The sequence below is a fragment of the Camellia sinensis genome, chromosome 8, assembly GCF_055761805.1.
Source record: "Camellia sinensis isolate YWXY chromosome 8, ASM5576180v1, whole genome shotgun sequence".
NCBI lineage: Eukaryota > Viridiplantae > Streptophyta > Magnoliopsida > Ericales > Theaceae > Camellia > Camellia sinensis.
In genome coordinates, this window is record NC_138968.1 from 41247471 (window position 1) to 41261248 (window position 13778).

Below are 13778 nucleotides of genomic sequence, written 5' to 3' on the forward strand. Positions count from 1 at the left end.
TCTCCCTCGCAGCTGAAGATAGAAACTTCTCCTGGAAAGCATTCACAAACGCCTCCCATGCACCACCAACACTGCCCTTCTCATACTTCCACCATTGACCCGCATCTCCCTTCAGCTGGAAGGATGCCAAGGTCACCTTCAAAGCCCCGTCCTCGATGCCAAGCATCTCGAACGTCTTCTCCATTTGTTCCAACCACTCGTCAGCCTTAAGTGGCTCCTTTGGATCCCCGACAAACTCGTCCGACTTAGACCGAAAGAATTCCCTCTTCAAGAAAGAAGGCCCTGCCTCAGCAACCTGATTCTCAGCTCTGAGAATACCCAAAGCCCCCGCTATCTCTCGGGCCAAGGCGCCCATAGCCTGCTGACCCGCTGGCTCAGCCACATTGGCCTGACCAACTCCCTCCTGCACTGCCGGAACCTCCTCCGATAGAGGTACCTCCTGCCTACCATGCCTGCCACGCTTACCACGCCCCCGTCCTGACATCCTAATAAAGATAACCAAGACTATTAGCACACTCACAAATGTGCCGAAGCTATAACGCTCGCGTCCTAATGCATAGACAACTGTAATTCACTCCACGTAAGCACATAAACACATAAGCATTTACGAATTTCATTTCCGGATAATGATAGTCTCGAGGCGTTACTAGAGTTCCGGTTAGAAACAGCATTGATCAAGTGCTTTTCCAACAAGACTCCCAGCAACCCAAGGATCCGATCAACATCCTAGAAACTACATTCCATACCCACCTAGTCACATAAGCATGTTATCAATTAAGCACATAGCATATGACACTTCATCTAAGTCTCTATCAAGCGAGACAAACCCATTGTGATCCTAATCACTTCCCACGTAACCAAAATATTCGAACCCGGTACGCTCTGATACCAAGTTGTAACGCCCTCATAATAATAACATTAAAACCCATTAACATAGACATGAATTGGTATAAAAGATAAATATTCTTCTATTCAGCAGAGTAGTTCCTTACAAAAGTATTACATGTTAATCAACAAAAGCAGATGCCCTACGGGCTTACAGCTTTCCAAGTTAACACTTGGTTACAAAAAGAAGAGTACTAACTCAATACATATAAAGCCTTTGGCTTGAATTTACATGTAATACACCAAAAGAAAATAAACAAAACAATCCGCCTGCCTCAAGCCTCCCAAGCTATGTCCTTGGAGGTGGCATGCTACCTGTACCTGAAAATAATATTCCCATATAGGGTGAGCCACAGCCCAGTAGAGATATGCTAAAAACAGTATGAGCAATGACTAAGACATTAGCAATTGATAAATGTTCAATTTTCATAAACCAATTCATAATCCATTTTCATTCCTTATCAATTTCACAGTTTCCATCAATAGCTCAGAACCTGGCCAACCACTTATATGAGACAAAGACTCATATTAAACATTTTTCCTTTTTTTACAATAGATAAACACACTAGTTATATCAATATCTCAACAGATAAGCATACAAGCTGTATCCACATTTCAACAGATATGCATAGTAGCTATATCCACACTTCCAATGACAAGCATACGAGCTGTATCAACACATTTTCTGACAAGCATATGAGCTGTATCAGTGGAGTCCATCCCCTGTCTCCTCCCAAACAACGTCCGGTTTAGAGGTCCATCCCCTATCTTCCCCTAAACCGTGGAGTACATCCTCTATCTCCTCCCACACACACACAATGCATATATACACAAAGGTCATATACACAATCAATCAATACATAACGTTAATGTATTCTATCAACCGTCATACTCTATGACATGTCCAACTGATTAGTTTTAGTTTGCCTAATCATCATGCATTGTCTACAACAATCAAAACTACCCTCCACCGGTAGCCCAAGCAATTATTTCTAAACAGATAATAAAAGCTCCAACAGATAAAATATCAATGCTTTCAAAATCGAACGATTTATAAATCCAACTCCATCATTTCACAACATAATGAGCCAATTTCATTATTTCCAACACAATTTCATAAGCTCACAATTTTCCCAAGTTAATTATGTCAATTAATTTATACCACAAATTAGGGTTTTCTACCCCCTTTCCCAATATTGACCCAATGGCCTAATATCAACAACCAACAACTATATCATCACTTTGGAACTCAAAATCCAAGTTATGAGCCCAAAATCACAAAACCCTTTTTACACATTTTGAAACCCTAAGTCCTAAAATTTTCCAAGTTCAACACTCTATCAAAACAACTAAAAATCTAGGTCAAAGACCATAAGAGTGAGTAGGAACCCCTACCTCAAAAGATGACAACCAACGAAAAATATGATGAAGACGAACTTGCTCCAAATCACGAGTTTCTCGGATCCAAAGATAGCCCTCGACGATCAACAACTCTTTTGTAAAGACCAAAGGTGAGGAAAACACCCTAACTAGATCAAAATCTAGAGAGAATGTAGAGCTCTAGAGTGAGAAGCTCAACAATGGTGTTTTTGGAAAAGTAAGAGAGAGAAAGAATGTTAAAAAGTGATTTAAAACTGTCCAGCTGCCAACTGATATACGATATTCCCGCTCGAGCGGAAAACACAACGCTCGAGCGTCAAGAACAAAAACTAGGTCCGCTCGGGCGCAAAAAGGCCCGCTCGAGCGCCAAGACACAAGAATAAAGTACATCCGCTCGAGCGCGAAAACCAGTCCGCTCGAGCGTAGATTTCCCCCTCCCAGAACTTACACCAAAAAGATATTACCCGCTCGAGCGCTAACAAACGCGCTTGAGCGCTACCGCTCGAGCGTAAACAAACCCGCTTGAGCGTAAAAATCACATCTGCAGAAGTTTTGCAGGAACACGAAATACTGGAGGTATGCAATCCCCGCTCGAGCGCAAGAAGACCCGCTCGAGCGGATCGCCTAAAAACTGAACAACAAGGAATTGAAACCAAGGCCTAACCAACCTGTAACAACCCTGCTCAAAACATCCTAAAACTCAATCAAGTGGAATTAAAGGACAACAACAAGATAGATACCACTACCAACTTCACGGAACCGAGTCTGGAACACAACAGAACCGTAAAGGGACAACCGGGATCGCTATACTAACAGTCCATATAGTTTAAGATTCGTATTTAGGGCTGAGTAAAGAATCAGTGAAATCTGTAATTCGATCCAGTCCAGTTCAATCCAGTAGGTTTGGATTGGTTTTTTGAATCCGTGGTTCGGTTCCGAATTGAAAAATTAAAAATCCGTAATTCACGGATTGGTTCCGAATTGAACCTCATGGTTCCGGATTAGAACCGATTCAGACCGTATATAAATAGTCTATATCTTTATTATACACTCTCTTGCATAGTATCTTCTTTTATTTCATATAAAACTTAAATCCAAACCTAAACTTGCATAGTATCTTCTTTGATTACTTTTGTTTGCTAGTTTTAGTGTTAATTTGTAATGGTCTAAATACTTATAGTGAAACTAGTTTTCTTATGGTGGTTTAAATTCTAGAACAGTTTGTTGCTATTATGAAAAGACATGTTGCTATTGTGAAACTAATATGGTGCTATATTTATATTTTTTTCAAATTAAAGTGTTATATATATTTTTTTGTTATTTAATTATGTAAATCCGTGGTCCTAAACCAATTCAATCTGTGTTTAAATAGATTGGTTCGAATTGGTTCCACGATTTAAACGAATTGGATTGATTCCAATTTTTAAGGATCCGTAGATAACGGATTGGTCCTGGTTTTACTCCAATTCGGTCCAATTCGGACCATACTCACCCCTATTCGTATTACTTGGTTTTTAACTTTTTAATTGTGACACATTTGATCTTGAATTTTGGATCATGTTTCAAATTAGGACAATTGAATATATTATTATTCAATTTCAAGGGCAAAATTATCAATTTGATAAAATATAAATTAATTTGACCAAAATTAATGTCAAAACAATATTTTTGAATTTTTAAAAATAATTTCTACCCAAAGATAAAATTATGTAAAATTGATAAATCTTTTAGATATTTATTTATTTATTTTACCAAATTAATTTTTATTATGTGTTTAGATGATAATTATATAATGAGTGATTATTATGCTTTTAATGCGTAATCGATATATTTAATATATGAAATATTTTTAGTTTTGAATTTTTTGATTTAATGGATTAGTTTAATAATTATATCAAAGTCGTTGTCATATTTGACTTTTGAAAAAATATAAACTAATTTAATAAAAATAAAATAAACCATCCATTACATGATCATCCTCCGAGCACACAATAAAAATTAATTTGGTAAAAAAATAAAAAAAATAAATGTCAATTTTACATAATTTTATCTTTAGTTGGTAGAAATAATTTTTAAAAATTTAAAAATATTTTTTTGACATTTATTTTTATCAAATTAATTTATATTTTATTAAATTGATGATTTTACCCTTGAAATTGAGCAATGATATCTTCAATTGTCCTTATTTAGAATAAGATTCAAAATTTAGAGTCAAATGTGTCACAATTAAAAAGTCATGAACCAAAGTAACTCAAGGTCCAAACTATAAGAAAAATTCTATTTTCACATACTTGATTATCTCAATATACATCTTTTCTCAATACACACCTATTAATTTGTTTTTTGATTCATTTTCTCGATTCACACTAAAGTTACAATTATATCTTTTACTCATAACTATTATAGTGACACCATCACCTTCTTCATCAGCCGATCATCTCTTCTTCAATGGCCGTCCCTTACTTCACTCTTTCCCAGTCCCAAATCCAACCCAACCCACAAACACTCCTTATTCTTGCTCGAGCTCGACTAGCCGATCCTCAATGTCGTCGTCTCGAAGCAACAACTCTAGCAGCAGCAGCGCCAGAACGAGAACAAGCAAACCTTCTTCATCTTCTTTCGATTAGAAGAAGCTATTGAACAGAGCTTCGAAAGTTGTTAGGGTCAAAATGCCTGTGTTGGCAAGAGAGATGGTTAGACAATATGGGTCTTCAAAACGGTGGCAGCTTATTGCGGCGGAGCCGAAATTGAGCCAACAGGTTTCGCGGCGGAGAAAGGCGGAAGTTGCGGTGGAAGAAAGGTTGAGAGGGAAGAAAGAAGGCGGTAGAAAGGCGATGGGGTGTGGCCGGAGGTTTTTCAGGTCAGTGGTGTCAACGTGTAAGGAATGTCACGCTATCAAACCATCATCGAGAGATTTGGAGGTGTAATGATTGATCAGTGGAACTGTTGTGTTTTTTTTTTTTTTTTTAAATTGTTTTTGGATGTTTGTAAAGCACAATATGCTTTTGCTTTTGATTTTGATCTTATAGGAAGCGGTTGGCCGAGCATCAGACTGCAACGAATCGAATTGTTCGGAAGCTCGAATATAAGAGTGTTCTTAAAAGATGGGTACATAAATTTTTTTTCTTACAAGATAAGTGTTGTTGGATGTTTATTATAGTCATTTTAATTTAGAATATAATTGTTATTAAATTAAAATTTTATTAAAAATATGTCCTCAGTTAATTAGGTGTGTAGAAATAAAATTTCTCAAATTATAGATACCGTTAACATAATTTGTCATTTTATTTAACAAAGAGTTACATGCAAAGTGAATTTTTTTATTTTTATGGATAACAACAACGCCATCTTTTTCTTTTTTCTTTTTTCAAGAAACAATGCCATCTTATTATTGAGATAGAATCATGAAATGTTATTCAAAATTGCATACAATTACACTAATTTCTCCACAATCCGTTTGGATTCTGTGATTTGAAGAGAAAAAAAAAATGCATTTCTTACCGTTCATATCACCAGCTTGGATAGTAGAAAGGGATAAATTATGATGAAATGGAAAGAAATTAAAAGAAACCAATCTCTTAAAATTCAAATTTTGCATCTTTAAAAGTGAGGTGATTATTCAGTATTTTCGAAATATGAATACGTAGTGCTCCATAAAGTTTTGATTGGTAGAGAAGTTCAGGGGCCCATGATTTATGTTAGGGATAGAAGAACAACATGAGGCTAAGGCCTCGTTCGGCAAGTGACTTTTTTAGCCAAAAAGTTAAAAAAATCACTAAAAAAACTAACAACTTATATAAAAAAATCAAAGATTCTATTCTCTCTTTATTTTTTGCACATCTTTTCGTAAAAAATCAAAAACTCATCCCAAACATACTAATTTTTTTTACATCATATTTTAGTCAAAAAATCAAAAAGTTATTAAAAAAACCTGTTCCCAAATGAAGCTTAAGTAATTGGTGATTGGTTTGGAGTATGGCCACGTAATGTTCCAAAATTATTGAATAATTTTCCCTAAAAGTGAAGATTAGAAGAGGGAGAAAAAAAATCAATAGATTATTATTTTTTTTTAATGCCAAAACAACTTTTTTAAATATAGAAAAAAAAAAATCTTATTTGGATAATATAAAAATGAATCATTTTGTATTTTGTATTCCAAATAAGAAGAACAAAAAAAGTACAGTTATTAGCACCCATCAATTATTTTGAACTCTTATTTTTTGGCATTTTTTATTACAATAATAACCTTAAATGAAATTACTAAAAATGATATCAATAATTTTGAGACATCACATCTCACAATTAAACTCATACACCCACTACATCATGAGATAGGGTTTATGAGAACATCCACCTCCATTACCACTAGGGATGCAACTCGGGCGGATTCGGGCAGGTTGGGAGGTTGTCCAAGCCTAGCCCAAGTTGTGCTGAGACCTGCCCAAGCCCGAATTGTAACCCGTGGTTGTCTGCCCAAGCTCGACCCGAATTAAACCCGAGTTGTAAATGAATTTTAGTTTTAGTTTTTTTACGTTTTTTTTTTTTTTAGGTTTTTTTTTTTTTTGCAGCTACATTATTAAATTATTAAAATTTGACTCTATTTGCAATTTTTTTTTATTCATAGAAAATCATTAATACCATCAAAATAAATAATTTATATAACGTAAGGGAGATGCCACTATAGTAGTCCTTACAATTTATGAGTGAAAATAAAAAGAAAAAAATTAAGATTTTATGTTATTTGTATATATAATATATATTCAATATAATTTAATAATATAAATTACTTTAATATCATGTAATGGCTAATAATTTATATATATATATATTTAATATTTATATATATATATATATAATTCAGGTTTCAGGTTGCTCAGGTTGTTTGACGTTTTTGCCCAAGCCCGCCCAAATTTAATTCGGGACTTTTGAATTTTTGCCCAAGCCCGTACCAAATTTGAAAATATTTTGTCCAAGCCCTAAAAAAATTCGGGCTGGGCTCGAGTTGCTCAGGTTAAGCCCGCCCAAATTGCACCCCTAATTACCACCCATCCATCTTTCCCAAATTTCACCTTCAAAACCTATCCACCTTCAAAACTTTAAAAACCCTTTGGTGGCAATATTCCAACAGTAACGGTGGCAACCATTCGATTACATACACTTCTTCGACAATGACAATAAATTAAAGTTTTTTTGACAATCACAACTCCATAAAACGAGAAGAGTAAAACAGTATAAGCTCAGAGGAGGTTCAAAACTTTGATGATATTCTTAGCTCAGAGGAGATTGGCCTTGTAAGGATAAATTTCTTGGAAAAACATGACAAAGATAATAAAAATTGTTCGTTATTTTTTCTCAGAAATACAGGCCCAAACATTGTTTATTTGTTCGAATACAAATAACCAAACATTATTTTCTCATTGCAAGGTCATGAACAAGTATGTAAAGATGAAATAGCAATCATCTAATAGAAATATATAACTTTAAATTGACAATGTTAGAAAAGACTCTAAGGAGAAGAACAATACTTACAAATACAGTGAGACCATGGATGAATGACAAAAAACCAACTACAAAAGCATGAAAGTAGGTTGTATTGTCTATGTAAAAAATTCAAATAGATTAACAAAACTGGTGATCAAACAAAGAAAAAACTTCTTAATCACCGTGACAAGTGGTCACAAGTGGTGAACAAATTTTCTTCCATCGGTTTTGAGAGGTTCCACCGTCATAAGTTTTGTTGAGAGTTTTAGAAGATAGGGTTTTTTGGGGTGTGGGAGTATGCTTGAATGGGTGTAATGTTTTCACAAAGACAACTTTGATATTATTTAAGGAGAGGAAAGACATTTTAAAGATTTTAGAATTTATAAATAGGGGTCAAAGAAATAGGTGATCTACAATAATTGATGGAATGCCTAATAACAACACTCAATAAAAAAAAACACAATCTTGCTCTTCTTTCCCTTCCTCTCCTAAGTTCCCAAATGAAGCGTTAACTTTTTTACATACAATGACCAAACTGACTTTATTTCATGATATAGTCAGATGACAGAAGAACCAAAATCATACACAAGAAACATCGAAGAACATGAATTCAATTATCAATAATTCATTGATTCCAACTATAAAATTTTAACAACAATCAATTCATCCCCAATTGGAGAAAGAATGACAATTAAACTCGAAAAATTAAATGATATCATCCTCTTCTAATGTTACACAATAACAAACTCAACAAATACACAAAGCCTTCTCTACGGACAGACCTAGAATGTTTATTTGCTAAATGCATGTGGAGATTTAACAAGACTACAATCAAGACAGAAAATTCAGTATAATTAGAAATATGTTGATTATTTGGTGAGGTTAGAGTCAAACAATCACAAACAGGGTAGATTTTCCATCGACAACAGAAAGTTGCATGTTGAATAAATAGAAGCTGCAGCTGCCCCGATAGCTAATTCTCTTTCCGAGTTTTCCACTTCCTCTAATCTGTATAACAAAGAAAACAGTGAAATTTTAACACAATTCAAGGAACTATTAACTTCCATAGTAAATTGAGGATAGGATAGCAAAGTTGTATGTTGGATAAATATGATTCAGCCAGTGATAACTTTAGGCATACTTGTGAGGTATGAACAACCAACACTTTTCTAGAGGTTGCAAAATTTATGTGTAATGTATGTTGATGTCAAGCAAAAACCATGTTAATTTTGAACCAAGGTGTCAAATATAAAAAATAATATTGAAACTAGAAGGACAAGTTTGGCAATTGTGATTTGTTCGCCCAAAACAACTAAGTTCTGTAATGAATTGTTTGTTGTTTCTTGTAGTTGGTCTATGGAACAATTTCCACCAAAAAGATGATTTGTCCAAGATCATTCAAAAAGAAAATTCACCTACAGTACGATGAAATTTTTTCAAAACATAAATAATTTCAAGCATCTAGAATTGGTGATATTAACAATATTGTCACTTCTTATTAAATAAATGGCTACAGGCTCACAGCATAGAGTGTACATGTAGATAAATATGACAATAATTCCCAATTTACAAATTTTAAAACACTACTTCAACTAAAATTGGTTGTCCTCTTACTTTGTGAGGAGAAATATCTAAGACAACAGAACCAAAGTACTAGTAAAGCAAATTACAACTAGGTTTTTACATGTTAGGGGAACTTATCAAAATTCCTTCAAATTCGGGTCTATAAAGCTGGGAATCAGAGATTTTATACATTCATGCAAACGTAATTATGCCAAAACTATGGGACTTGTTGTATTTTCTCTAAAACTTCAGGGGAAGTTAGTAGAATTTACCCTAAATATTTTTTTGTTGTCTTTTCTTCTATAAAACTTGTAAAAAATATTAAAATATTAGAAAGGAAACATTCAAAATCAAGAGGATAATACTGCATTTCCTTTTGACCTTCCAGTATTTACATATAGACTTGGAAACATAGTTCAGAGATAGTAATTCGAGTTGTACTTGTTTTCCAACATAGTCAACGCATGATTAACTACAAGTTTACGACATCAATGTAGACCTTTTAATCTGTCTGTGATGTCAATGGTAATTCAACACAGAAAGGCATCTAAAACATTTTGTACCTCTTAAGCATGTAAAGGCGGATTTACCTGGAGTCATTTTCTAGTGTTCCCAACCATTGTGAACCATGTGATGCATTAGACTGGAAAAGTTGAAGGCCCCTTTCACAGTGGAGCTGCATCTCTTTTACTTGGTTCAACCAACTTTCCTGAAATTGGTAATAAGAAGGGAAAAAAAAGAAGAAGAAGTTCGTAAACCTTTCCTTAGAAGATATAACAAATAACATGTCGAACAGAAGAAATTGGTTTTACAGATTGGTGAACTGTATTTGGGTATTCCAAAAAGTTGGTGGTAACATCTTTTCTTCCTTTAAAAGAAAAGGCCTTGTGTTCTGAAGAAATATTATAAATTTCTCCAATTTACACAACACCTAGACACGTGAAGTCTTGATGAAATAATTGCTCATTACATTAGCTTAAAGATCCTTACCTAAATATATACTCCATTTAAAGTTCCGAAATTGGAAAAAACTAAGTTGACCAACAAATGAAGAAGAAAGATGATTGTCAGTAATCCGGTCGGTTTGTTTAGACTTGCAGTAACGCATTGTCCATCATACCAATTCCAATGACAAAGGCCTTAGAATTACTTGCCAATCCTCTTACCTAATTTCTTCATTGGAACCATTCAAATTTCAGGCTGTATTATTGTATGTTCCCACAGGTTTTCATCTTTAGAAGACACAGCATATCCTCTTCTTGAAACTGCAAAAAAAAAAAGAAGGGGGACCATTCTTTAGAGACTCACCAGTTGTTTCTCTTCTTCAGAAAGGGCTTTATCCATTTGATCAAACAGAGCACTCCACCTAGCACGATGCAAATCGGCATTGGCATTGCCAGCACATCCAACAGCATAATTTTTCATAGCATACGGATTGTTCTCTTGATTACTTGAGAATTCTTGTGACATTAGTATAGGCAATTCTGTATGAATCACAGCTCGAACTCTCTTCTTACTGCATAGCAATGCTGCAAGTACAGCAAACAGTACATATCCATGCAGATATTAGGGTTTATTCCTGTCAACAACCTACAATGATGTTTTGACCAAGTAGAGCATTACCTGCAAGTCGCCCTTTAATGTCTTGATAAAGAAGTTCCAACCATCGTGAAGCTACATTAGCAGCTGACAGTCAAAAGGAAGATTCATATCAGCTGAAGTTGTGGCATTCTTCTTATAATTGTAAAGAAGTTTGAACTATGAAGCACTAATGTCAAGATCTAGTTGTAATGAATTTTAATTTTTGTAACAGGTTATTATTTCTCAACTTTTCTTCACTCAAAGAAATATCTCATTTTACAACCAAGAATTTCTTTGAATACATCATTCTGACATATGAAGTTTCTATTCCGACTTTCTTATTATTTGCTAAAACTTCCTGCAGATGGCAGGTTGGTAAACATTGTAAAACAAGCAAGGAAACACAGCAGATCAGAGACCTAAAAACTAACCTTTAACAGAAAGAGAAGAAACACTGGTTAGGTTTGCTGATTCATTAGACAAATAACTAATATCCTCCGATGCCCAAGTTGTAGATGATGACAACTTCAGCGCAAATGTATCATCCTCACTGTCTTGATTTGGAGGTGACAGACATGTCATTTTACCATAATTCCCTTTCCCTAACCTGCTTGAGTCACCATCTCCTCCTGTTAGGTCTGAATTGAAGTTAACTGATCCACTCAACAACATTGGGCGACCTCTTTTCTGATGACTCCCCGATAAACTAGTCAAGGACCCATCTTGATTAATTCCTAAGCCATTTGAATTTTCCAAGTCCTTTGTATCAGTAATTTCTTTAGTACCACTCTTCATTGGGATAGCTTGTTTGCATCCAGCATGACGATTTTCACGTTTTTCAGACCTTACTAGGGATTCAATTATTGAAAGAACCTGTTTACTGTTTCTCACGTGGTTTATAATCCCAGGGTTCAACTCATTTAGCAGTCCACTTGGAGCAGCAATTTTTGCAAACCGATCAACTTGTTCTCTCTTCGCCAGCTCCATTTTTTTCTTGGGCCCATCACTTTTGCTTTTCCTCCCACGTGGCTTTGGCACTGGTACGCCTCCATGAGAAGATGAAAGGAAACCATTTTGCTTCATCGCTTTCCAAACTCTCATTGGATCTTTCTCCTCCAATGAACCAGTAGTGCTCCCACACTCTAAAGCATCACCCATTTTCAGACGTTCATGATTTTTGTGAGGATAAAACAGGTATTGATTTAGTGAACTAGAAACATCTTCTGAATTAAGATCCCAGCCAAAAGCCCTTGATGTTGCAAAATTATCTTGTTTGTCATAGGACAATTTGTTAGCACGTGCTGGCATATCACCACCAGTTGAATCATTAGCTAGACAAACTTTGGTATTGAGATCAAACAGTTTGGGGGTGGGGTCAAGAGTTGGGGTTAACGTGTCCCTTCCTGCTGTGTCTGCTCGAGCAACATCTGAATTTGTTGTTTCGGTAACCTCAGAGACATTGGACTTCTCTTTTTCAACAGAGAAAAAATGGTGATTGCCTGCTATGTTTTCTGTGGATTTTGGATTAACTGGTATCAATGACTGTTACATAAATTGAGAAAACAACTGGTTTTCAAAAACACCTAACTAGTTCCAAGCGAAACCAAATAGAGAGAAATTAAAAAAGAAAGTCAAATAGTGGACAATTATGAAGTTCGAAAAATTGGGTAAATGTAGAACACCAAAAAATCAACAATTTATTTACAAAGTTGCGAAAACAATAGAACCCAATGACACTATATATGAATTCTAATCAAATGATCCAGTTTGCAAATTGCATAATTTCATAAACCTATTGCACATTGAATAATAAACACTATTTTATTTTTTATTTTTTTTAAATTGAAGGGGTTTATGTTACATACCATATATACACAAGTTACAACATCAGGGTAAACATTCAATACCAAACATTTAAATTTATATATTAAAAATTAATACTAACAATAAAAATAAAAAGGACTTACCATTGGAACGAAACACAGACTCAAGATCTGGCAATTTAACTCTCTTACATCCAAGTTCTGATTTTTCTTCAAACTCAGCATTACTCCGCTTATTCCCCACCGTTGACTATCAAAACAACCAAGAAAACATTAAACTGAAAATGCCAGAAGCAACCCAAAACCATTAAACGAGTATAAAGATTTCAACCTTTGATTCAGATCTGGTGATTGAAAATGACCCATCCGAAACAATTCCATCCTCCATTATTGTTCTACAAAAAAATATCAAATCAAAAACTGAAATTTTCAACAAAAAAAAAAAAAAACCCTCAAAAGTTTGGATTCAAGATTAGAAAGATTGTGGGTTAAGGATCTATGTATGTGTGAGTGTGGTGGTGATTGTGTGTGGAGTTTGGAGTGTTTGAGGTATGAGGTTAGGGTTAGGGTTAGGGTTTTTGTTGTTGGGGGGTTTTATTGGAAGGTTATTGATATGAGTTAAATTTTGATTTGAATTTTGGCAGAGATAGCGCGCTTTCAAGGCGTGTTTATGAGGGGTTCTTTCGCAAACACAAAAATGGTACAACGTTTTCTGGACAATTATTTTTATTATGTCTATTTTTGTCGTTGTTTTTGATTTTTTGTGTTTTTTCAAATTCAAAATGTGAAGCAAAAGGAGGGAATGTGGGCCCAACCGAATTGCCGCGCTGGGTAGGTAGGGTGGTGGTGGCTCACTCCAAATCCACGCTCTCTCAGACCATACAAAGGCGCGTTTGGTAAAGTTCTGAAAAAGTAGTCATAACTTATACGTTAACAGTTTATAGTTTATAATTGTGAATATAAGTTGATTTTTTACTTATAAATTAAATTTCTCCTCCCTCACTCAAAAAATAAATTGATTTTTAACTTACAAAAAGTTATAAACTGTATTGTTAAGCTGAACCA

At 34.7% G+C, this 13778-nt stretch overlaps 1 protein-coding gene across 4 annotated transcripts; it reads right to left on the reverse strand.

Moving 5' to 3' along the window:
• Nucleotides 1–8351: 8351 nt before the first annotated feature.
• Nucleotides 8352–13450, reverse strand: LOC114264385 (uncharacterized). Of its 4 annotated transcripts, none has more exons than XR_014337609.1 (8): nucleotides 13045–13450; nucleotides 12858–12963; nucleotides 11322–12401; nucleotides 10933–10995; nucleotides 10676–10838; nucleotides 10476–10574; nucleotides 9900–10018; nucleotides 8352–8754 (listed from the first exon to the last, which is right to left on the reverse strand). XR_014337609.1 is itself a non-coding variant. In XM_028204984.2 (7 exons), the coding sequence occupies exons 1-7, from the start codon at nucleotides 13099–13101 to the stop codon at nucleotides 8643–8645; spliced, it is 1758 nt and encodes a 585-aa protein (XP_028060785.2). In that variant the 5' UTR covers nucleotides 13102–13450; the 3' UTR covers nucleotides 8352–8642. The 4 variants fall into 4 exon arrangements, 2 of the variants coding, with proteins under 2 accessions (XP_028060785.2, XP_028060784.2); XR_014337608.1 differs by having other exon boundaries at nucleotides 11322–12432; XM_028204984.2 differs by lacking the exon at nucleotides 10476–10574 and having other exon boundaries at nucleotides 10618–10838.
• Nucleotides 13451–13778: the final 328 nt, after the last annotated feature.